The sequence below is a fragment of the Pteronotus mesoamericanus genome, unplaced genomic scaffold, assembly GCF_021234165.1.
Source record: "Pteronotus mesoamericanus isolate MK-2021 breed Mesoamerican mustached bat unplaced genomic scaffold, CSHL_Meso_final contig_169, whole genome shotgun sequence".
In the NCBI taxonomy this organism is placed as follows: Eukaryota; Metazoa; Chordata; class Mammalia; order Chiroptera; family Mormoopidae; genus Pteronotus; species Pteronotus mesoamericanus.
Window position 1 is genome coordinate 1,814,157 of NW_026555068.1, and position 26,467 is coordinate 1,840,623.

The following is a 26,467-nucleotide window of genomic DNA, read 5'->3' on the forward strand; positions in this document are numbered from 1 at the left end:
TGTAAGCAAGGGTGCCAAAGCTAATGTTTGACATGCAGATGTGCTGACCATATGGATCATCTCCATCTTTCAGTGAGGGGCGCTTAGCTCATCCCCCACCCCCCACTGTCAGGTGCTGGGGACAGGGAGGGTCACACAGAATCCAGGCTCCCCACACATGCTGAATTTGTCCAGAAACAATACCACAGCACAAATTGACCAGGTAAGACAGGCCCAAGGCCCCACCTGCAGGTTGTCCCTGAGGACCGGGCACTGTAGGTCACAGTGACCACCTGGCAAAAGGCCAGCCTGGCCTCCATGCACAGAGCAGGCAAGTTGCAGGAATGAACTGACTCACTCCATCTGTTGACATTTATTGAGCACCTACTGGGTGCCAGACAGCCCTCTAGGTGCTGGAGACGGAGCGACAAACAAGCCAGATGATGAGACTTACATCCTAGTGACCATGAGCTTTGGATAATCAGCCACCATGTGCAGAATGTGTGTGAGCGATGGACACTGTGGAATGGAGCACAGTCTTTTTCTGCCTCTGTTTCTGTCTCTCTCAGTGCAGCGCTCACCTTGCTGGCCGTTTCCCAGGCTTTTCCTCCAGAGCCTGGAGACTGGCTCCAGGGACCCTGTTCAGCCCTGGCGCTCAGGCTGTGTCCCTCCATTTGATGCCTCAGAGAGGTTTCTGCTCTGGGAGTGAGACCTGGGACTGGTATGCACATAGCACACACACCTTCTCCAGCTTGGCCGCCGAGGTTGCGGGCTGCTTCCACTGACCTGAGGTGACTCGCCCTTCCCTGATGCCTGTCATTTGTTGCCAAGAGACACAACCCTGAGTTTGGGACTCTCCCCAGGATGAGAGCCAAGAAATGAGACTCTCCAGGCATATTCCCTGGCGATGATGCCATCCATACTTCCTGGCCCTGAGTGAGGGGAGTGGAGCGTGGGGGCCTCAGGAAGGAGCTGCCTCCAGTCCTGGTCCTGAGACACCATGCCACCCTCTGAGTGCTCTCCCAGGTGACCTGCGTTGAGCTGCACTTGCGTGAGAAATGGACTACACTGTCAGGCCTCTGACTCAGGGCTCATTCTCCACCCCGCACCCAGCCCCATAGATTATGTGAGGCAAAGGTGTTGTCAAAAGAAGCCATGTGCCTCCATGGCTTTGCCATGGGGCTGAGAAGTGCACCGACCTCAAGCCAGCTTGTCTTCTAGTCAACAGGTCTTTTGGGGCTTCAGAAGAGCAGCCTCCTCCAGGCACGCCAGGCGGGGGTATCCTTCCAGAAGTATGTGTAGGGGCCTGGGCACAAGATGTCATATGGCATGGGAGGGTCACAAGACAAGCTCTGCCTCCCAGAACCCCTGAACTTGGGGGGTGTGGGTGCAAGCCTAACATGCTGATGATGTGCAGGCACCAGGACCCTCTGTGCTAGAGGCCCTTTGTGGGTACCCCCTGATACCACCTGGAGAGAGAGAGGCCTGTGAGCAGAAGGACCAGGTCAGATGGAGGAAAAAGCAGGACACATAAGTGGAAAGTCCTGTGTTCATATCCCACCTGTAGCACAGGTGCTTCACGTCTCTCTAAGCCTCAATTTTCTGTTCCAGAGAAAAGATGAGGGAAGTGATACTTAGCTTATATTGTGATTGTAAGGTTGAAATGAGAGCCATACGTAAACATCTGAAAACCATAAAATCACATTTTTATTTTCTTAGAACAAAAAGTTCCTATGCCCAAAGCAGGCCCCACTGCATACCTTTACCAACAAGGCTCCCGTGGGACCTCCCCAAGGCTGCGCAGGCCAGGTGACAATGCCCCCAGCATAATTGCCAGCCCCTGTCCCTCACCCCGCTCTGGCGCAGGCTCCAATCAGAAGGCTGTGATAAGCAGAAGGACAATCATCCACCCTCTAAGCCAGGGTGGGTGAACCTTGCCCTGAGGTCTATCACAGTGGGGACAGAGACGCTGTCCTAGGCCACACCATGGCCAGCCCGCTGCACCTCATCCTGTTCAGTGCCTCACTGGCCAGCCTCCTGTTGCCAGCGGGAAGTGGTAAGTGCCCCTCAACCTGCAGACTGGAAAGGTGGCCTCAGGGAGGAGGAGAGAGGTGGGGAACTGGGATGACGCTCTTGGACATCCACAGTGTGGATGGTGGGTGCTGATCCCCTGTTAAGGGCTGACATGGGGCAGCTGGGCTTGGTGGTCTCAGCCAAGGTAGCTTAGGGCCAGGTGTGCCTCCCTGTGGGTAGAGAGTCGGACAATGGGTCAGAGGTCATAAAGACAGATAGAAACACATGGACAAAGAAAGAGCGAGAGAGACAAACAGACAGAGACAAACAGACCGGAAGACAGAGACAAAGACAGAGAGAGAGCGAGAGAGAGAACAGAGAGGGAGGGAGATGGTGGAAGAGAGGGAGAGAAGAGAGAAATGGCAGGCAGAGACAGAGAGAAGTTCCCTTTCCCTGCCAAGGTGAGCTGGGGGAAAAGAGGGTGAGGGGGTCACAGGCAGAGATGAGTTTCCATGGCAGGGAAGAGAATGAGGGAGAAGCTGGTGTCCCCGTCCTCAGAATGGCTCAACCAGGGGAAGGGGCTGCCCAACACAAGGCTGGACAGATGGGAGTGTCTGGACTTTCCGGGACCCCGGGGTCTGTCCAAAGAGAAAAGGCTCAGCTAGGAGAGATGCAGAACAAAGTCAGAGGAAAGAGCAGAGGTGGTATCACCCCAGGGATTTGTCTGCATTCTGAGTTGAGTGCAAGGACAGGAGCACTAAGGCACAGACCCAGGTCTGTGGGAGATGAGAAAGTGGTGAAAAGTGAAAGAGGAAAACAGAACAGGGAAGACACCCATGTAGGGAAATGATGGAAGGGAGAAAACAATGTGTGGATTTTATTTCAAAGCAGGCACTTGATATTGCAGCAGATAGTAGGAGAGGTGGGGGAAGGTCACACAAAAATACCAGGTTTGAACCTGATGCTGTTGGATAGTATTGATGTCACTAAGAGAAATGAGGAATTTGGAAAGGAATTTGAGGTAGAAATGACACTAACCTTCATTGGGCACATAATGTGTACCAAACTGAACACTAGGAGTAACATACAGTCTTTAAAACAAGTCTAAGAAATAAGTATGAATTGTAATTCCCATTTGCCAATATTGAGTAGTAGGCTTACCAAGATGTATTTGAAATTCAAGGCTTCTTGATTCTGCAGCACTTTCGTTTGTTTTTAGTTTTGGACATGGGGAGTGTGGAGTTCTGAGATGAGGGAAGACATCCATCATGATGAGAGAGTTGAAAACAGAGCTAAGAAAGTTGGGACTAGAAAAATCAACTTGGAAAGTATTTATTACATGAAACTAAATTCTTCAGTGGAAAAAAGAGAGCAGAGTGCAGAGGGCAAAGAAAGGAATCTGAGGTTCTCCTGTATCACAATGGAAAGAAGAAAAGGAGTGAGTGAATGAGAGATAAGACTCAGGCAGAGAGGTGGGACTATTCAGCTGCAGATAGATACCATAGGGTGGATCCAGAGATTCTCTGACCCAAGACGCTTGAATTGACAGGTCATGAGTCACCTGTGAGTCATGAAATCAATGAATGAGTTTTAAAAATTATATTTTGTTAGTTATGCTTTCACAGTTGTTCCAGTTTTTCTCCTTTTGTGTCCCTCCATCCAGCCCTCTCCCACTCCCTCAAGAGACCCCCACGTTGTTTGTCCACGTCCATGGGTACCGCATGTATGTTCTTTGGCTACTCTGTTCTCTCTGCTGTGCTTTACATTCCCATGACTATTCTGAAACTACCAATTTGTACTTTTTAATCCCTTCACCTTTTTCATCTGGCAACCACCAAAACATTCTCTGTACTTATGATTCTGTTTCTGTTGTGCTTACTTATTCATTTTGTTTTTATCTTCAGTTCTTGATAGATATGTATTTATTGCCATTTTATTGTTTATATTTGTGATTTTCTTCTTCACTTAAAGAAGATCCTTTAACATTACATATAATGCTGGGTGGTGATGAACTCCTTTAGCTTTTTCTTGCCTGGGAAACTCTTTATCTGTTCTTCAATTCAAAATGATAACTTTGCTGAGTAGAGTAATCTTGCTTGTAGGTCCTTGCTTTTCATGACTTTGAAAATTTCTTGCCAATCTCTTCTAGCCTGTGAAGTTCCTTTTGAGAAATCAGCTGACAGTCTAATGGGGGTTCCCTTGGAGGTAACTAATAGCTTTTCTCTTGCTACTTTTAAGGTTCTCTCTTTGTATTTAACATTTGGCATTTTAATTATGATGTGTCTTGGTGTGAGCCATTTCGGGCCCATCTTGTTTGGAACTTGCTATACTTGTATGTCTATTTCCCTCACCAAGTTAGGAAACTTTTCTTCATTATTTTTTCAAATAAATTTCTAATTTCTTGCTCTCTTTCCTCTCCTTCTGGCACTTCTTCGATGTTAATGTTGAACCTCTTGAAGCTGTCCCAGAAGCTCATTACACTATCCTCATTTTTTTATTTTTTCTTCTTCTTGCTGTTCTGATTGATTGTTTTTGCTTCCTTATGTTCCATGTTGCTGATTTGATTTTCAGCTTCATCTACTCTACTATTGATTCTCTATAGATTGTTCTTTATTCCAGTTAGTGTATCCTTCATTTCTGACTAGATATTTTTTATGCTATTGAGGTCCTCATGAAGTTCCTTGAGCATCCTTGTAACCAGCATTTTGAACTCTGCATTGGATAGATTGTTTTCTCCATTTTGTTTAGCTCCTTTTCTGGAGTTTTGTTATGTTCTTTCAATTGGGCCATGTTTCTTTGTCTTCTCAGTTTGGCAGCCTCCTTGTGTTTGTTTCTAATTACCATATTTTGTCGTGTATAATGCACACCCATGTTTTTGTGTGCATTGTACACAGGATTATTATACCCATTATTTTGCTCATGGTATATAGACAGTATACCCATGTATAATGCATACCCTTATTTTTCCCTCAAAAATTTGGGCAAAAGATAACCTTGGACAGACAGAAGAATCAGCTTTAGCACAACCTGACTGGTAAGGAGGACAGTGGAGACGAGAAGGCTGACTGGGCGCCCACGGGTAGCAGTGTGAGAAGGATATTTAAACGGCCAGTTGGAACCCCCTGAGAAGAGTGGGGTCTAAACCATAAGTAGGGATCCTCAGCCTTCAGCACCAGAGCCCAAAAAGTACACAGAAAACACCCAGCTGCGAAAAGCCACAGGGTTGCTGTCTGCCAGAGACTGGCAGCTGGAGATGCAAGGAGCCGCTTAAAGGGCCAATGCATAAATGTTTATTTGCAGCCACTTACCCTGGGCTCCAGCAAAGGTGGGGGGAGAGAGGGCTGGAGACGCCTGAAGAGAGACTGGGGAAGGAAGCTTTGGGGAGACATCTGAGAGAATAGCTCACAGGATCCCAGTGCTGACTCCTCCCCCATGCAGCAGCAGCTATCTTGCTCAGGCAGATCGTACCCCTGAGTGGCATCAGTGTGAAAGGACCCAATAACCCTGCCCTTAGGCAGGACTCTGCTCCACTCTGTGATGTCTAAGCCTGACTGCTGAATGCATAGTGACTAGATTAATAACTGAAGGAGACAGCCACAGACAGTAGATTCCTGGAAGTCTCGAACGGACTGCCTAAGGTCAGACGGAGTCAACATCTGACATCATCAGATGCAGATCTGGAAAGAAAAAACAGCAGTCTCCCACTATAGAAGTTCACACCACAAAGTCAGGAAATCAAGACAGATCAATTTAAGAAGCAGAAGCAAAAAAGAAGAGTCTCACAAATAATGGGAAGACAAAGAAACAACCCCAAGTTGAAGGGAAAGGAGGAATCCCCCAAAAGAGAACTAAATGAAATAGAGGCAAGTAAACTATCAGATACTGAGTTCAAAACAATGGTTCTAAGGAAACTCAATGAGCTCAGTGAGCTCAGAGGGAATTACCAAAAGCAACAGGGAAACTATGAAGAACTTACTACAAACTATATCAGCATGAAAAAGGACACAGAAACTATCAATAAGAGACAGGAGCAAATGAAGAATACCATTTCTGAATCAAAGAACACAGTAGAAGGAATCAAAAGCAGGCTGGAGGAAGCAGAGAATTGAATTAGTGAGCTGGAGGACAAGATTGAAAAAAGCTCCCAGAAAGAGCAAGAAAATGAAAAAAGACTCAAAAAGAATGGAGAGGTGTTTAGGGAAATGCAGGACAACCTGAAACGTAATAACATCTGTATAATAGTGATACCGGAAGGAGAAGAAGAGGAGGAAGGGATAGAGAACCTGTTTGAAAAAGTAATGATGGAAAACTTCCCTAATTTGAGGAAAGAAAAAGTCACACAAGTCCAGGAAACACAGAGGGTCCCATTCAAGAGGAACCCAATGAGGCCCACTCCAAGATACGTCATAATTAAAATGGCAAACAACAAAGACAAACAGAGAATCCTAGAGGCAGCAAGGGAGAAACAGGTAGTAACATACAAAGGAGCCCCGGTACGGCTAGCAGCTGACTCCTCAACAGAAACACGACAAGCCAGAAGGGAATGGCAAGAAATATTCCAAGTAATGAAAAGCAAAGGCCTGCAATCAAGACTGCTTTACCCAGCAAGGCTCTCAATTAAAATGGAAGGCGAAATAAAGAGTTTCCCAGATAAAAGAAGGCTAAAAGAGTACACCTCCACCAAACCAGCACTGAAAGATATGCTAAAGGGTTTGCTTTAAGAAGATGAAGAAAAAGAGTGAGAAAGAGAGAAACACAGGTACAAAGGGGAAAAATGAATATGTACCTATCAATAATAACTTTAAATATAAATGGATTAAATGCTCCAATCAAAAGACATAGGGTAGCAGAATGGATTAGGAAACATGACCTACACATATGCTGCCTACAAGAGACCTACCTCAGAACAAAGGACCTACAGAGACTGAAAGTAAAGAGGTTGAAAAAATTATTCCAAGCAAATGGACAGGGGAAAAAAAAAGCTGGGATAGCAATACTTATATCAGACAAAATACATTTCAAAACCACGACCATAAAATGATGAATAAAAAAAATTGGGGCAAAAAAATACCTATGATACATGGCAAAATACAGTAGGTAGGGCTACTATATCTACTTGGCTTGATAGAATGGCTTAATGTAGTAGGCATCATGCAGGGTCCAGTGGCACAGCCTTGCCTATTACCCAAGCTGGGTACTCAAGGTACACTTACTGTATGGGCTGTGTGCACCCTCCTCTTGTAGTTGAGCCTTGACTGCTATTGGCACATCTAAGGTTAGTCACTGCCTGTGTTCCATCCAGGGTCACACACCATTAGCTACAAAGTGATCTGCAGGTGGCTGCTACTTGTGCTGGGCATGGAGGTACCCAGAAGAGGCCAAGCTTTGAACCAAGACTTGCTGCTGCTAGTGCATGGCCTGGGGCACCTTAGCAAGAAGTATGGAGCTTGCTGAAGTCAGATGATGCTTGTTTCAGAGAACTTAGCAAAATATGAAGCGTGGGCCAAGACAAGCCATTCATATGGAAAAGCCACTGAAAACAGTTTAGGTGGTCCCAGAAGTTGGGTAGGGTAGAACCTTGGGGAATCACCAGGATGGGGCAAACGGCGTGAGCCAGGTTGATGGTGTATCAGATATGGTGCCTGCCTGCTGACTCTGTGGCTCTGTGGACGGAGGGGGAAGCCTCCAAAAAGGAAAAATGGTCTCTGCCAGCACTTCTGTCTGGGAGAAAGTTGCCCCCCAGCTCTCACCCTGATGCTGGACAATTCATTCCTCCCTGTACATTTCTGATGTCTTTCAATCTGCTGCCCCAGCACTAGAGCTCAGAGGGAGTGAGTCTGAGTAAGTCTGTGCACCGGCCCTTTAACAGAAACTGCCTGGGAATTTCAGGAGTCTCTGTCTTCCACAGCCTTAATCCCCACTAATTTTTACAGCCAGACATTATGGAGATTTAACATCCTGGCACTGGAACCCTGGACTAGGGGTCCTGGTGTGGAGCTGGGACCCCTCATTCCTGAGATATCCCTCCCAATTTTTATCTGCCACATGCTGGTGTGGGACCAGCCCATTCTGTGTTCTCCACCCCTCCTACCAGCCTTTATGTGTTTTCTTTTTCTTTAATTCTGTAGTTGTAGGACTTCCATTCAGCTCGATTTCTGATGGTTCTGAATGTTGGTTGTTTCATAGTTTAGTTGCGTTTTTGACATGGTTGTGTGAGATGGTGAGCTGTATTTACCTATACCACCATCTTGACTGGAAGTCTCAGGGTTTTATTTTTTAATGAAACAGAACAGAATCAAGTAGAAAATTTTGTATTAAGTACTATTTTGTAGAAAATAATAGTAAATACTACTTCTTGAAACTTCTGTTTTAATTGCGTGTACGTGAGTCCTCGGACTTGATATAAATCATGCCTTTAATTGTAGATTGCAATCAAAACAGTATCACAACCCCCCACCTAGTTCAGAGCTGAGAACTGGAAGGGCGGGTGAGGTTCAGGCTGAGGATGGGAATGGAGGAGTACAGCCTGAGCCAAAGCACAGAGGGGAGTACCCTGGGGTGGGGGGTGCAGGGATGACAGTGAACTGGAGCCACTCTGAAAAGGGAGAGTTCAAGAAAGAGGGTTTGGGTTGACCACCCTAAAGTTGGGTGTGAAGGTGCAGGGAGAATGATAAGTTGATTGGAAGGGATGTGTTTACTTCTCCAGAGAATGGCGCGTGTGGTCTAGAACGGGTGTCTTATTCTGTAACTCAAGAAAGAGTCGTGAGGAAGATGGGCATTTCCTTCCCAACTGCCTTAGTGCATGAAGAAGGTGCTTTCAGCCTTTTGCAGAATAAAGACGACATAATACTACAGGCTGGGGGCAGAGCAGGTAATTTGATAAGGTACCTTTTGTCGTTCCATGTCTTCTAGTGTTCATTAACCCAGAACATGCCAAGACTTTCCTGCAAAGGGCCCGGAGGGCAAACTCATTTTTAGAAGAGTTGAAGAAAGGAAACCTTGAAAGAGAGTGTTTAGAAGAGACTTGCTCCTACGAAGAAGCCCGAGAAATCTTTGAGGACTTGGAGAAGACGGTAAGTGTTGGTGAGACAGAGATCAGTTGTGAACTACGCTGGGCCCAGATGGGGATGTTTTCTGGTCCCAGTTATCCCTCTTTTGGAGGCTGTCAGTTTAGCCCATGCTGAGCCCCCACCACATGTCCTTATGTGCTGTGGCCTCAGCCAGGAGAGAACGGCTCGGGGGAGACTTTCTGGTGTAGGGAGTGGGGAGACCATCTCCTTCTCTCTCTCACAATGCCATTGGTTCCTGTTTCTACATCCACCACGTGAGGCACATCAACAAGTTGCGTGGGTAGGAAACTGAGAGAAAGGTATGGCCCAAATCAGTCACAGTGAGTTAGGAGAATTTCTGAAGGTATAGTTAAATCAATTCTAAAACATAACAGGTCACACACACACACACACACACACACACACACACACACGATATGAGAGAAAGAGACATGGAACCCATTGTGTTTTTGCCCAAGTCCATGGCCGCAGCCATATTTGATGTCTGGCACCTGAGCTGCATCCTTCAGAGTGATGGACACGCAGGCACATGACAGATGGCGGGCCATGAGACCCAACACCGTGCCTACATAGCAAAAAAGGTGGCAGTTCCAAAGCACCCTCCTCTTCACCCCTAGAATAGGCAGGGCCTCGTCCGTTCCCTGGAAATTGCTAATGAGCCTCACCCACCGTGGTGGGGAAAGATGGCCACCATGCAGAGGTGAGATGACAGTCAGTGGTGGCACATGAAACTGGGCAAGAATGAACTGAAGATGCATGAAAGCTGAAAAGAAGTTCCCAGAGAAGGAGGCCAAGCAGGAGCTCAGGCTAGAAAGACAGCTAGATCAGGCTACTGCTGCCACTACCACACCACTGGCAGCCGACCCTCATCCACACTGCAGGGCCACAGTTAAGCATCCACCAGATGCTGAGCCCTGCGGAGATCCGCCATCACACAGGTTCCATGTAGACCCACTCACTTGCTGCACCTGGGGACCGCCTGACAAACATCACCTTAAGGAGGCACATAGGATCCATGCCAAAAGAACTTCTGGGGGAAGATCATCTTCTGTGTCCTCAGAGATCAGGTCGAATTGCAAGCCATGGCCAATTCAAGGATTTTAAATCACAAGAAGAATTTATTCATATCAATAATTGACTACCTTGGGAGACATAATTGGAGTTCGGGACAATCCTGAAGAAAACAAAAAGGTTTGCTGAGGCTCATTCTCCACAAAATCACACCACTGTCTCCTTGTTCACATGTGTCACCTCCTTCTCACTGTGGCCTCAAAGACAAGAAACACAATATCACTGGAGATACTTGGCCTTGAACTCGAACACCTTTGTGAAGAAGAAATCTATCATCCACACTAAGAACATCACATATATAAGCATTTTGGGGGTAAGCTGGGATTCCTAGACATTGAAATTCCTAGGATGCATGTTATCCCAAGGGGAGCTGTGGCCAAGCTTTTCATCACCTAGCACAATAATCTGCACATGAACTGACATATATGAATTGCTCCGGAATTCTACCATAAGATGCTGGTGGTCAGTGGTATTGACCAAGTTTGTGAAATTAGATACCAGTTCCAGACGATTTGACTTTAATTTGCCACCTGTGAGTTTTACATGGCCTCTGCAGATTATTATGATCTTGTGAAATCACAGAAATTATATCAGGGATGGTGAAGCATATTGCAGACAAGATCACCCACCATTCCAATGACCGAGAAGAGCAAACCCATGAGGTTGACTTCACCCCGTTCTTCAAAGAGCCAGCATAATAGAAGAACTTGAGAAAGCTGTGGGAGAAACTAACCTGCCAGAGGCTGCCAGAAACTAACCTCTCCAGAGCTGAAGAAACTAAAAAAATTCTTGATAATACCTGTGTATCAGAAGCTATTGGATGTCTTCCACCTCAGACCACAGCCAGACTCTTTGATAATCTTGTAAGAGAGTTGCTGAAAGTGAGTTGCCCCAATTCCACATTCATCTATGACCACCCAAAGATAATAAGATCTTTGGCCAGATGGTCCACTCTGGGTCTCACCAAGCACTCTGAGCTATTGGTCATGAAGACAGAAGTACGCAGCACCTGCAATGAGTTAAATAGTTTGACAGAGCAGGAACAAGAGCAAAGCATTTGAGATCTTGCTTCCTGGCAACTATCATCAGTTTTGCTTCAAATAAACTCATAAAAGTGTAAAGGAAGGAAGGGAGTGTGGGGTGGGGATCGGAAGGAAAGAGAGAACAGGCCGAAGCCACTGATGAGGAGGAGGCTGTGTTCATAAACGACAACCTCTATACTTCCACGGAACACCCGCAGCTGGCTGCAGCCCAGGCACTAACGACATCACTGTTTCTCAGACTCCAGTAACATTAAAGAAGTACTCGCTTACTACCTGGAGATAGTAGGAAAGTGTAGGGAGCACCAATACATTGGAAAACACAATTGGCACCTCTGTCTAGAAAACAGTAATTGTTAACTTGTGTGACTCAGACATCTTTGTATCTCTGCCAAAGACCAAGGTCTGCGAGGGATTCTTGTACGTTTCTTCTATCCCGTTGACTACCAGTGTTCACTGCAGCCACCACAAGAGAGGAGAGGAATTGAGAATTCATTTTTACTCACTACCAAATAAATGCTTTGTCTCTTTCAAAAAGTTACTCATAATTTCAAGAACTATTTTCATTTTTAAATGGTCCTGTAATTCACATGCACATATATAGTTTTTTAAAATAATAAAAGTAACTGTAATGCCAGTCCAAGTTCTTGGCATCATTTCCCACTCTTCCTCACTTCTATGTAGCTACCATACTCAAAATTTTACAGAGCTATATTATGTTTTATTGTACCAACACATATAGTTTTCTCATATTTTGGCTATGTCAGTTATTTTTATTTTGTTATTATGAAAACATACATACATATATTTCTTCTGGATTATCTTCTAAGAATAGCTGCTCCAGAGAAGGATTACTGGACCAAAGTTTATCGACAAGTTCTGGTTCCAAGTAATATAAAGAAACCATACTCTACCCTGTCTCTCACTGAATATAGCTATAAAACCTGGACAGACTGCATGGGACAGCTATTCGAGGACTCAAATGTAAATAGAAGCAGTGCATTGAAGGAGACTAGATGTCAAAGAATCATAGAATTGTGAGTTTGTCATTTTTTCCACTCCAGTTCTCCAGATCACTTGACTTGAATCTAATTGATATTCCTAGAATTCCCAACGACAGTAGAATACACTTTCTTGTCAAGCACTCATGGAACTTTCTACAAGATAGACCATATCCTGTGTCATAAAACACATCTTAACAAATTTAAAAGATTGAAATAATGTAAAATGTTATCTGATCATAATGAAATTAACCAAAAATCAATAACAAGAAAAATTACCAGTATGTGGAAATTAAACAACACACTTCTAAATAATATGTGCATCAAAGAGAAAGTCTCAAAGGAAATTAGAAAATATGTTCAGCTGAACAAAAATGAATATACAACATATAAAATCTGTGAGACGCAGCTAACAATAGCTTATAGGGGAATTTATAGTATTAAATGTTTTTATTGAAAAGGAAGAAATGTCTCAAATTGATACCTGAAACTTCTACCTTAAGGCATTTGGGGAAAAAAAGGCCAAATAAAACCTCACACTGGGTGCTTTAAAAATTCATTCCCTTAGTTCTGGCGACTACAAGTTTGACATTAAGGCGTCATCAGGGTTTGTTTCTTCTGGGAGATCTGAGGGAGAATCTACTTCAGCCGCCCCTCCCCCCTCGCACCTGGTGGCTGCCAGCGTCCTTGGCATTCCTTGGCTTGTGATTCCATCTCTCCAATCTCTGCTTCCATCTTCACACGGCCTTCTCTCTGACTGTCTCTGCGTGTCCCTTCTGTCTCTTACAAGGACATGGTCAAGGATTTAGGGTCCACCCTACTCCAGTATGAGCTCATTTCAATCGATACATTAATTACACCTGCAAAGACCTTATTTACAATTAAGATCACATTGTGAGATTACACCTGAATTTGGGGGGTTGAGAAGATACTATTCAACCTACTTCAGACAGAAAAAAAAAATTAATACTATGAACATTTTTAGTGTAATATAGGCTCTTGATACTTTGTTTTAATTACTAATTATCATATGTTAAATTACCATGATTATTCACCAATAAAATTCAATCCTTTGTTGAAATCTTTGAACCAAGTACTTCAACTGAAAACTCACTGGAACAGCAAACAGGGAAAGCCATTTCTGGTACAACCCATTTTTTGGTAAATATGAAATAAATTTTCAACAGTCAGCAGAGATGGTAAATGAAGCCACACTTCTATAGATGCAGAAGATCTGAAAACCTTTCCCTTTTAGATTGAACAGTTCTAGAGCAATTTGTTCCAGAAAATGACTTCTGTTTGGGAAAATATCCTATTTAGGCTGAGTTATTAAGTTATGGTTGTTATTAGTGTAAAATGCCTGTGTTTTCCCTAATGTACTTTAAAATCTTTTTTTCCTTTTAGAATGAATTCTGGAATAAATACAAAGGTGAGATGTTTTCTCTTTTAATCTTAAGTGATGGGTTCATTAGGATATTTAAATTGGGAGAAATTGTATTTGAATTTTGAAAATACTTCCTGAATTGCATTTCTGCTCCTGTTTAAATCTTACTTATTTAACACTTTTCCCTTCCGAGTATTTTCATAATGTCTATTGTAAAAGCAGTTTTTTTAATAATAACTTTATGCTAATTCTCATTTTGTTACTTAAATATAGATTTAAATCAGTTTATTCTCATTTAAGAATACCAAATTCAGAGACAATTTTTTAAATCCAACTATATTAGGTAAAAAAAAATAGAGACAGAAAGGTTGGGTCCTCCGATAGGGTAGCCACCTCGATTTTATGTTTATAACACCTGAAATGGTATAAATCATGACTAGTGTCTTTATTCTGGTAACAGCACTCAAATGTCTCAAAATCACTCTTGGACTTACTTCTAAATTAGATTGTACAAATGCACCAAGAAGTGTGAGGTCCCGTGTTAGTGCCGAGCAGCTGTCTCTGCATTCTCATTTTACCCCCAGAGCGTTTGGAAAGAGGAACCCTAACATCCCTCTTGTTAAAATGCTCAGCCCACAGTGTCAGGTGCTCACATATCCTCCGTCCTGCCAGCTGCTCCCACGTGGTCACCAGCCCGGAGTTCCTCACTGTGATGTAAAAATACTGTCAAACATTTCAGCAAAAACTGGAAACTTCAGTTAACAATTCGCTTAGATAAGAGCATCGCGTACACTTAGCCACAAAAGGTGGGGATAACACGAAGTTGAGATAGGAGAAACTGTTTACAGGGAAACAGGAAGAACTTGAAGTTCACTCATGTTATCTGAAAAATGTGTGCCAAGATCCACACAGCAAAGTCATTTCCAGGATGGCAGAAATTGCCTGCAAGCTTTGGTTTCCAAAACCCTTTCTTTGCAGACGGCGACCAGTGTGAAAGCAGTCCTTGCCTGAACGAGGGCAAGTGTAAAGACGGCCTCGGGGAATACACGTGCACCTGTTTGGAAGGCTTTGAAGGCAAAAACTGTGAATTATGTGAGTTTCTCCTCTTGGTGTGCTGTCAAGTCAGAGTTACCCACATATTCAAAGGCAGGAAAGGGGAAAAGCTGAAATGTCCAAGAGAACAATCTCATGTCACTTCTGATTTATTAGAGTCTGTGCTCCATTATGATGGGCCACTGTAGTAACAGTAAATAATAATAATAATAATAAAAAAAAGAAGGAGGAGGAGCAGGAGAAAATACAGTAAATGCTCCCAACATGTTCTCCAATCCATTCCATTGTGGAGCACAATAAGGCACACAGTGACTTCTTTGAACAATCATGAAGCATGTGGCCCATTAACATGGAAATGAGGACTGAGTTTCTTCCCCTTGGAGCAGAATGTCTCCCTCGTCTCTGTGACTTACATTTCTTGTGGTCTCGGGCAATGATTCTAAGTCACCACCTTTCCCTTCCATGTGTTAGTGGAAATGTCAATACTAAGTGTTCGGGATTGCCCAATTATAAACATTTGAAACATTTAGTTAATCCTACATGGAAGAGTCACTAAGAGTTTTCCTAATATGGAAAATAAATGAAATAAAAATAAAATACAAATTAGGTTAGTATTAGACAAGTTTTCCCTAAAGAGAAAAATCTGCATTTCTTTTAAATTACTTAATTTACAATCTTGAGAATGCGTTTGGATTGGATTACTTTGAAATCTTCCCCGATGGGAATATCAGTTGTGCACCATCATTCCACCCCAAGTCCAGAGCTACCGCTCCCGCACGCCTTTTGACTGACCCCGGCCCATTGGGAATGTTCTCTAAAGTTTCATTAATGTTGATCTTTGCACTATTATTGTTTTTTTCATCAAAACCCACATGCGAGTTTAAGTTGCCAGGGTGGCATCACCGATGCGACTTTGGAATTGGATGGCCAGGGTGCACTGGGAGCCGCTGGGTGATGCTGGCTGAATTCAGAGCTGCTGAACAGCCTGGAGGTCCCAAAACAGCTCCACGTGGGCACTGTGCCAAGAGAGTCACATGGCCTGTGCGGGTTATCCTGTGAGGTGGTATGACCTCTGCCACTTTACCAGTGAAGAAACTGAGGCCCGTGGGTTTCAACAACTTGCCCAAATCATATGCGTGATGGAAGGGCCAGTCTAGAACTCAGGTTGCCCTGACCCAGGGCGTGCACTGCCTGCTTCTCTGTCCTGCCGCGCTGGAGCCTGGACCCCAGCCCCTGAGGCCCTTAGGACCTGGGAGTCCTCTAGCCTCAGAGTGGATGGGCCTCCGACCCTTCTGAAAGGCTCCTGCTGAGCACCCGGTGCCGGAACCTGCCCTCCTGTGGGCGGCCCATCCATGCCTGTCAGGACCCATGTGCCTTTTTAGGGCTGAACTTAGACCCTTCCAACCTCCAGGACCCTCACTAGACATGCTCAGATTACTTAAGAACCTTCTGGAAGTTGGTGCCCAGGGCCCGGCAGACACTCATGGTTTCCCCAAATGGCCTGGCGAGGCAGAGGGGCCGTGAGAAGAGCTCACACAGAGGCACGGTTCCCTCATGCCTCCAGCCTGCTCAGCGCTGTCTGTCCTACCTGAACCATCTCGTATGTGTCCACCACAAGGCTCTGGCCCTTTGTTCTAGCCAGGTGGCCCGCTGTAGGGTTCATAAGGGGGTGTATGTCCCCCTGGGGTTACTGTCCTTCCTCCCAGCTGGCTGCAGTCTCATTTTCCCCAGCCTGTCCTGACAGCCTACCTGCTTCTCCTACAGCCACGCGAAAATTCTGCAGCCTGGATAATGGGGAGTGCGAGCAGTTCTGCAGCGAACAGCAGAACTCCGTGGTCTGTTCCTGCGCCAGTGGGTACATCCTGAGTGACAACGGCAAGTCCTGCATCTCCACAGGTAGGAGGATCATGGGGCTGCCCCACCACGGCCCCCTGACTCAGAGAGGCCAGGGCTAGTGCTGGTGAGCAGGGCAGCATCCTGAGTGGACCACAAGGTTTGGAAAGAGACACACTGTCTCTGGGAGCTTCTGAAAAATGGGTCCAATGGTATTACCTCAGTGCTTATGAATGTGGAAAGTAAGGCGTGGAGGGCACCTTGCTTGGTGCCTGGCTCATTGCAAACCCTAGCTCTGTACCGGGTGTGAGGAAGGCGTGTTTCATAGCCCCGGGTAGGGCGGGAGGCTCAGTGGACCAAGGTGGGAGCACAGGCTGGTGAGAGGCACTGCAGGCCTGACTGTGGGAGCTGGGGACTTGGGCAGAGGGTGCAGGGGCCAGAAGGGCCGCCGAGGACCCTCAAGAACTAATTTAAGTTGTGTGGGCCCTCGTGTTCATCAAATTTATTATTTTTCTTTTTCTTGATAAAAGCCAGATACCGTGAGTCTGACCAAGAAACTCACAGAGGGCATGACCTGTTCAGAGGCTAAGAGATGTGCAGGCCTCTGGGGTGAGAGAGTCCAGGTCTCACGCTGTAGGAGGCTCCTCCTTAGGTGCAAGGCCAGCCTCGGGCCAACGGCTCTGAGAGGCCACCCCTTTCTCTTAGCTTAATCTCACAGCAACCCCAACTTGCTCCTCAAAGCGTGGTCCCCTGACTGACCAATAGCTTTGGCATCAACTGAGGTGGGGGGATTGGAAGTGCAGAGTCCCAGGCCCCACCCCCCCAGGAGGCAGGGACAGTCCAGGAAGACTAGGATTGTGCAACATCAGCTCTCTCAACAAGTAAGACAATGCCATTTACATGTCTATTGATAATGAGATTTCAAGCTGGTTCAAAAATGGAGGGTAGACATGCATGGAAATTTTGTTTAAATTCCAGGAATGATTACAAATTAATATAATAAAGTTTGATGTTTGAAAATAAAATCAAGTAAACTACTTCTTAATGTGGAATTTCAAAAAGCAGTGAATACAAACATTAACACAGAACCAGCAAATCAGAGGGTAAAGAACTCTATCTCCCACTCACACATTTGCCAGAGCCTGGTGGGGGGTGGGGGGGCGGGGGCCGGGGGAGGGTCCCTCAGGTCCCACAGGAGCTCCCGCAACCACTAAAAAGGACTCAGCTTGGCCTCTCTGCTCTTAGACAAACACAAGGCGGCAGAGGGAGGCTGTCCGTTTCCACATGGCCCTCCACGCCTCCCCCTGCTTCTGTCCTGCTTCGGTCCCTCTCTCTGCTTCAGTTCCCTAGTTGGTGGCAGCACAGAAAGGACGTTTCCTCGTTTTCCTGGCACCTCCCCTGTGCTTGGTGCTTTTAAGGACAGCTATCATTTTTAGACATTATCATGCAAAGCCATGGTGTAGTGCTCCTTTTTATGCTTCAGGTTGTTTGCACATGCTGTCCCTTTCCCCCAGAACACTTTAAAAAAAAAAACATTTCATGAGCACTTTCAGACACAGAGCAGTGATTTGGCAGTGAGCATCCCTATGCCCCTACCTGGGTTCTACCGTTAACATCTCATTCTGCTTGCTTCATCACCTGCCTATCCTCTGTCCATCACAAGCTGCTTTATTATTTTGACACATTTCCAAGCAGATGGCAGACCTCCCCTTCAATGCCTCGGCATACTGCTCAACCCCAGAGGTCTGTGTCCACAGCTCTGTCGTTTAGGTAAAATGACACACAGTGGAGTACCCTGATGTGAAGTGCACGTTCCCTGAATGGTGACATTTGCATCCACCCTGTGACCCAACCCGATCAAGACACAGAGCACGCCACCCCGCAAAAGTCCCTCACACCCCCTCCCCGTTACCGAGCACGCTAGTCACTCTTCCCCACCTGCATTTTGGAGCCGTCTCACCCCATTAACGTGGAAGTTGGGCCCCCTCTGGCCTCCCCGACTCCGCCTGCCGCATAGTGGACTATATGCGATGTGTAAGGAGACGTTCTCTTTGCTGAAGCCCCTGGCCTTTTCTTTTTTTTTAAGAGCCTTTTCCCTGTGGGAGGCCCACTCTGGCACGGAAGAAAAGGTCGGTGGCTCAGACCGCCCCCAGCAGCGAGGAGTCCCCCGAAACAGTCACGCTGGACGTGTACGACCCTGAAGACCTGGGTCCCACCGTGAGCCCTTTCGATCTGCTGGACTTGAACACCACGGAGGCCAGCGCGTTGGCGGATGAGAGCAGCCTCACCCGGATAGTGGGAGGGAGGGAGTGCAAGGACGGCGAGTGCCCCTGGCAGGTACTGCGGAGCGCGCGGCCGCGTTAACCGTGGGGGTCCCGGCCTGGCTGGGCGCTGCGGGCGGGCGCAGCCCCGAGGCCCGGGCTCCTGCTGCCCGGCACATGTGTGGATCCTCAGTGGACTGCGGGCTCTGCTGCTGAGATGCTGAAGGCACCTGAGATGAGAAGCTGGGCCCTTGTCACACTCTGCCACCCCTGCTGCCCATTCCTGTTTGTGCGCCCAGGATTTCAGTCCTAAAATCTCTACCTGCAGGAGAAGGAGAGATGGGGCGCCGGCTGCGGCCGAAGGTTTGCTGAGCAGGTGGAGGGCGGCTCCCCGACGGTGGGTGGGGCCTCTGCTTGCTCGCAGAAAGATTTGCTCTCCTTGTTCCATTTCTAATTGGGTTAATTTATTTATTATTTAAACACCTAAATTCTACTTTAGGTTTCATTTGGACTCAGGTTGCCAGATTTAGCAAATAACAATAGGGCTTCCACTTAAATTTATATTTCACATAAACAATGAATAATTTTTAATATAAGTATATAACAGGTATTACGTGGGACATATTTATTATACAAAAAAATTACTTACTATTTATTTTATTCAAATTTAACTAGATGTCCTCTATTTTATCTGGCAATCCTCACTTGGACCATACGTTTTTAGTGCCCAAAGCTAAAATGGTTTCTCCTACTAGTAATAATCCCAGAACCACCAACAACCTTTAGAAATTAACTCAGCTCACCCTTAGCTCCAAGGTACACGACAGGTGTGCATTTGCCTGAAGTGTGAAGAGCCCAAGGGAGGACATTTCAACATCTAGTCATCATTCATCCCACACATATTTATGGAGAACTTATATGTCAAGCCCAGAATTGGGGGTTGTGTATGTAGGCTACGAAATCATCAGAGCTACTTTTCTGACATGTGGCCATCTAGGTCTGGGAGGTAAGATGCACCCGAATGACCACAATTCAAGTTGATATGTGATAAAGGCTATGAAAGCAGCACCAGTCGGAGTAAAATGAAGTTCCACTGGGATGAATAGGACAAGCTCCCCACGGGGTGGAGGTGTCCGACTCAGAGCTCTGACAGAGGCTTTAGATGGGACTCCACAGGCAGAGAGGACAGGGAAGGGCACTCGGGCAGAAGGATCCTCACCGGAGACTCCCTTGATGGGTCTGTGGGCATCCATGGGTCTTGCTCTCCTGGTTCCAGTCTTGGCAAGTTGCCTCATCTCCATCTTTAACAGTAACAGGCAGTGTCCACATCTTAGAAAGACTGATGCCCTCACTCATTACCCAAGTTGGATTATGAGTTGATAAATTACCCCTCGCCCCCCAAAAGGGCAGAAAACCATTATAGTGGGTTCCTGATTTGATTGTTCAACCTACAACTGTTCGACTTTACAATGGTGTGAAAGTGATACATGTGGATCTTTCCAGGACTAGCAATATGCCGTATGATACTGTCTCATGATGCTGGGCAGTGAGCCAAAGCTCCCAGTCAGCGGAGATCAGGAGGGTAAACAAGTGATACTACAACTGATACTTCACAGTGAACTGTGTTGCCAGTGTTTTTGGCTATTATGTTTTGAGCAGGCATTGGTTGTTTTGTTTTGTTTTAATTTATTTTTAGAGAGAGGAGAAGGGAGAGAGAAGGAGAGGGAGAGAAACGTTGAGGTGTCAGAGAAACATCAATTGGTTACCTCTCACATGCCCCCAACCAGGTACCTGGCCTGCAACCCACGCAGGTACCCTGATTGGGATTCAAACCTGAGACCTTTCTGTCCGCAGGCCAGCAGTCAACCCACTATGCCACATCAGCCAGGGCTGTTTTGAGCACATATAAGGTTGGCTAGGCTAAGCTATGATATTTAGTATGTTAGGTGTATTAAATGCATTTTCAACTGATGATATTTTCACCTCACGATGGATTTATTGGGATGCAGCCCCATTGTAAGTCAAGAGGCAGCTGTACTGCATACCAGTCAGGAACATCTTCAAAAATACTTTTAGGACTTCATGTTAATTGTTTCTTTAACCTACACATATCCCCAGCCAATAACTGTTGCTTAGAGGACATGGAATTCCCAAGAGAAAGGAAAAAGCAAACAAACAAAAATGTTCCATCTGTAGATTTGCAAGCCTGGTTCTTTGGGGGGAGGGGAATAAGAGAACTGCCTGTTTGTAGAGCCTTTCACTTGCTCCGTCAATGCTCATTCCCAAGTGGAGTACTCCTCACTCCCAAATTCCGGATCAGTGTGAAATCCGCTGCAGAAGTAGCCACATGGATTCCCCTGAAATTAACCTTGATGGCGGCTTCCATGGGCTGTGGGAGACTGGCTTGAATAGTGGAACTGTTCTAGAGCCCAGAAGTCATGCGAGTATAGGCAAGCATTTTCTCCACAGACTGGTCGGGGGTATATAATTCCTAACCACATAGACAATAAGGATTTTTATCACAGTGAAAATTATTTTTCTGTGTGTGACTCTTTAGAGAGTGCTATGACAGACCCAGAAGAAATAGAAGACTAATCGTTGTCAGAGTGGGTTTGTAGTGCAGGAGGAAAAGGAGGTAGGTAAGTCGTGACAGAGCCCTACTCAGTGGTTAGCACTTGCCACTTAGTAGGGCCCCAACAAATGTCTGTGGCGTGAATGATTAAGTCAATCCATTGGCTGGTAGGTGAAGCAAAGACCAGAAGGCGTGAGGTGCTGCCCACATCTGTGCTATGGAATCAGGAAGAGGTTTGGGAAGAGCTGGGAAGGTGCCATGGGGTCAACCATGAGCCACCTCTTGCAGAATGTGCCAGGGCGCTGGACCGAACGCCAGTGGAACAGGTGTGGGGTGGGTGGTCAGAAGGTCTGCGGGACTGGCCGTGCTGGGCCACGGCCTAAGTGGGCTGGTGGGCACAGCGGGTGCGCTGGCTTGGGCCTTGCATTCTAGTCTGGAGACCCCACAGTTCTCGCATGGGAAGGGGCAGCAGAGAGGGAGAGCAGGACCAGGGAGAGGCTCAACTAGACACCAGCTGGCGGGGAGGATGCCCGAGGCCAGACGGGCGCAATGGAGAGGAAGACTTGAATTAAAGGTTCCAAATTCCTCTTCTCAGAAAGTCAGACTCAGCTTGTTTGGCTCTGGTATTCTCTTCACAGGCTCTGCTCATCAACGAGGAGAACGTGGGCTTTTGCGGAGGCACCATCCTGAACAGGTTCTATGTCCTCACTGCTGCTCACTGCCTTCTCCAAGCCAAGAGATTCAAGGTGATGGTAGGTAAGTGGCGCCAACACTCTCAGCTGCCCTTCAGGGCCCACTGTCACTTCATATTTTCGGAGACCATTAGAACGGATCAGATTTGTTGGAAACAGATCAAATTACTGGAATTCAGGCTGGGGGTAGGGGGGAGTTTCCCAGAGGAGGAAGAGGAGGGCCAGAAGTAGGAGGGAGAGGAAGAGGAGTAGGGGGAGGAGGGAAATAGGAAGAAGGGAGGAAAAGGAGGGGGAGGAGAAGGGAGCGGGGCGGGGCAAGGGAGAAGAGGATAGAGAGGTAGATGGGAGGAAGGAGGGGGAAGAGGACAAGGGGGGGGGGGATTAAGATGGAGAGTGGGGAGCAGGAGGAAAATGAGGAGTCTTGGGAGGCCTAGGAAGCGATGGCGGTGGCCTTCCCTGAGCCAGCTCAGTGCTCCTCCCTCATGGTCCTCCTGAGGCATCTGGTGTCTGTGCCCAGCAGGGGGGGCTCCTCTCCATGGCCTTTCCTCTGGCAAGGCCCCCCTTCAAGGACCGAAACACCGAGTCTCTCCACCTCTCACATTTTTGTCTGTGGGATTATTTCGTCACGTCTGCCCTCCTCCACCAGACTCCAGAGCTGTGTGATGCAAGCCACAAAATGTGAGCCACATACGTAATTTTAATTTTCTACTTACATTAAATTTTGATTATATATTTTTTAAGTTTGCAGGCGAAAATTAATTTTAGTAACATATCTTATTTTACCCAATATATCCAAAATATTATCATTTCAGTATGTAATCAATTATAAAAGTATTTATGAGCTCCTTTGAATACTTTTTTTCTTTCTAAGTCTGAAATTGGACACGCACAGCACATCTCCATTCAGACCAGCCACATTTCAAGTGCCCAGTTACCCCAGTGGCTGGTGGTGGCGCACTAGACAGCATGGGTCTGGAAAAAGATCTTCAGCTCCCGCGTGTCCCTGGCACATAACACATACTCAGGAAATATCTGTCAAAGAATGAACTGAAAGTCTTCGAGGTACTGAGCAAACAGCAAAATGTGATGAATAGTTGCCCCTAGGTAGAGAAATTGAAGGCCATTTTTATTCATCTCTTTATGATTTCGTATGTTTTTCAAATTTTCTAGTGACCATATGCCATTTTTTAATCAGGAAAAAAAGTAGCTACTTTAAAAAGTAACCCCCCTGGGAGTGCATGGCCCAGGCTGAGCTAACACTGTCCCGCTCTCCCCATGTCCCAGGTGATCGGAACACAGAAAAAGAAGATGGCAACGAGATGATGCACGAGGTGGCGGTGATCATAAAGCACAACAAGTTTGACAAGAATACCTATGACTGTGACATCGCCGTCCTCAAGCTGAAGACGCCCATCACATTCCGCAAGAACGTGGCCCCTGCTTGCCTGCCTGAGAAGGATTGGGCTGAGTCAATGCTCATGACACAGAAATCAGGCATCGTGAGTGGCTTCGGGCGCACCTACGAGAAAGGCCGCTTGTCCACCACCCTCAAAATGTTGGAGGTGCCCTATGTGGACAGGAACACGTGCAAGCTGTCCACCAAATTCACCATCACCCACAACATGTTCTGCGCTGGCTATGACTCGAACCCCGAGGATGCCTGCCAGGGGGATAGTGGGGGTCCTCATGTCACCCAGTTCAAAGACACCTACTTTGTCACTGGCATCGTCAGCTGGGGAGAGGGATGTGCACAGAAAGGAAAGTTTGGGATCTACACCAAAGTTACCAACTTCCTCAAGTGGATCAATAGGTCCATGAAAGCCAAGACCAGGGCCCAGAGTGAGCAGGAGGTCCCTACATTGTCCCCCTCATTAGAGTGATCCCACCCAAAGACCCACTGGCAGCCACTGGTGTCTTGTTTTGTCTTAACACTTGCCATTCTGAACAGGATGAATCCTGGAGTAAGTTTCCTATCTGCGATGATTCGATCTGCATTGGTTCCTTATCCTAATTTTGCTCTTGCTCTATTGAAGTGGGAAATGAAATGTTCATTTGGAACACTAGATCCACTTTTCCCTTACCAGGTCGGAAGATTCCTCCTGGAACTGTTATATTTTATAGGACGCCCCAGGATGACTCCTCTGCTCAAAACCGTGAGGGAGCCTTTTCCATTCATGGCACGTTTTTCTGTTTCTGATCGACCTAACCTGCCATCTCGGCCAACCACACTCACAACACTTGAGAATAAATGGCCAAGGTTCTGGGAGCACAGAGAGAAGGCACAGCAAGGGTCATGGCCAGACCCCGAGTGGGCGGCCTCACCCTGGGGTCGGGGTGGGGGTTCCCCAAGTGTGCCAGCACAGCTCCCCTACCCCTGTCGTTCACCTTCCGGGATAAGTCAATGGTGGAAACATATCCTCCGGGGACTTCCTGTGAAAGGCGGGCTGCCTGGTAAAGGAGGGCCCTGAAAGCTTCTCATTGGTGGGGACATTTTACCACCTGGCTTCATGCTAGAATCACCTGGGCACTTTCCAAATGCGCCCAAGCCTGGGCCTACCCAGCCACAGTCACCTGAGCAACTTCCATGCCCACTAGGAACCATCTGCCCCCAGACCAGGAGACTCTGGAGTCCTTCACCCAGGCCACAGCACAGAGCATTTAAATCAGGGTCCGTGGGGTGAGCATGGGCCCCCTAGGTTCCTACGGCTCTGGGGGCAGCCCCGGCGTGTGCAGTGTGTGTTGCTTGGAGCTGAGGGAGGGCTGCCCCCTCTTAGCCTGGGTCATGTCTGAACGCCAGTTCCTTTCCCATCTGAGTGCTGTCCATGCCGGCTCCAGGCCCTCGACTTAAATGGTCATGAACACCAAACATTTTAGAAAACGAAAAAGGTCAGCTCAGACCAGACCAGTGTGTTCCTAATGTCCCTATAGAGTTTGCATTTTGCGTAACTTTGCTAAGCAAAGTTTCAAAGTCCCCCTACAAAAACTACCAAAATGTCAGTGGCTTTTTTTCCCTTTTTGTAAACAGGAGCTATTGCAAGGTTAGAGTGTTTTACAAACAAAAGACAGTGGACGGTTAGAAAAACTAATATTGACAAGGATGCAGTTTCCCAGAAACAACCTGAAAGAGCAGGAAAAGCTGAGGGTGACATTCCCCTCTTGCCTGCCTCGACTTTCCTCAGAATGAGCCGCTGCCAAGCACGCTCCCCAGGCCCTCCCTGGAGCAAAGGCCTCAGCTGGCAGGAGACCGTTGTGTTATTGGGTGGAGAGTTTCCGATGCTGTTGACTGGTCTCTGTCCCAAGGCAAACCCCAGACTTGGGATCCTGTTTCTGGAAGTCAAAAGTTGTTTGGGGTCCAGAGAGAACTCCAGGGAAGATTCACCAATAAAACTTACCTTTGCTGTTACCACTTGATCTCTCACTGTCGGCCACTATTATTGGCCATGGAGCTCAGGCATGTATCAGAGAGGAAGGGAAACTGAGGCACAACAGAGAGAAGGGTGGGAGGGGCCTCCACCGCCTCCATGGGTCTGCTTAGCTCCCCATCCAGAAACAGATTCAACACAGTGAGGTTCTAGAGGAAACATGGGGAAGCGATGCAGGTGGATGCAGTGGGCAGGGCCCTGGCCTGGGACTCACAGGTGAGGCAACTCCAGCACTGCTCGTCCCTGTTTGCCCGGGGACAATGCAGCGCCGCCTCTGAGGATCTCCGTCTGCACGGGAAACGGGGCTAATGAAGCTGCCTCATCTACGTGTTAACCCAGACATGGGCCAAGGCTTGTGTGCAGAGGGACGTTCCTTACCTGCTGCCACCAGAGCTGCCTTGGGGAAGTTATCTGAGGGGCACAGAGATCAGCAGGAAGCCAAGGGTGGGGAACCAACGAGGGCGACAAAATAAGGGTTTGATGTCTTTCCCCTCAGAGAATGGGGGAGGTTACAACACTACAATAAAACCACCTTCTCCCCGGGCACTGCCACCTCTACACATGCATGCTCGGTTCCTGAGGGTAGAAGAATGAAGGGGACACCCTGGGAGCACATGCCTAGAAACATGGAGGGGGCTCTGGACGGTGATGTGAGGTTTGAAGGGACGGCGAGGCCCAGCTGAGCGTGAGTTAGGAAGCAAGAGAACACAAGTCAGCTACACAGTGGCCAGGCCCAGCGCTGCTGCTTCAAAGCTGGCAGTCGTGGGAGGTTCACAGGAACACAAGTGACCTTCCACGACACGAGCAGGGCCTGCCGGCTCACTGGGAGGGTCTGTCCGGCCCTGAGGCCCTGCTGCAGGCACGTCGCGAAGACAGAGGCCTTCTAGCAGGAGGAGCAATGGGACTGTGGTGGTGGAGTGGCTGCTCCTTGTCCCCATTGGGATGGAGCCACCTAACCGGGAACCGGATGGTTTACATTTCCACTTTAGCAGGACCCCTGCTGCTACAGCCACCACAGGAGTCACCCACTGATTGAGGCGCGCCACTGAGGAACACCAAAACCCCGATGGAAAAGT

General features: G+C 47.2%; 1 protein-coding gene and 1 pseudogene across 1 annotated transcript; both read left to right on the top strand.

Annotated features, from left to right (window-relative positions):
* Positions 1-1,899: 1,899 nt before the first annotated feature.
* F10 (coagulation factor X) lies at positions 1,900-25,372 on the top strand. The gene is made up of 8 exons (XM_054565878.1): positions 1,900-2,035; positions 8,905-9,065; positions 13,579-13,603; positions 14,537-14,650; positions 16,376-16,507; positions 18,531-18,781; positions 21,916-22,033; positions 23,254-25,372. Exons 1-8 carry the CDS (start codon positions 1,966-1,968, stop codon positions 23,847-23,849), a joined length of 1,467 nt encoding a protein of 488 aa, XP_054421853.1. The 5' UTR covers positions 1,900-1,965; the 3' UTR covers positions 23,850-25,372.
* Positions 9,819-11,194, top strand: LOC129064744 (lysine--tRNA ligase-like; annotated as a pseudogene).
* Positions 25,373-26,467: the final 1,095 nt, after the last annotated feature.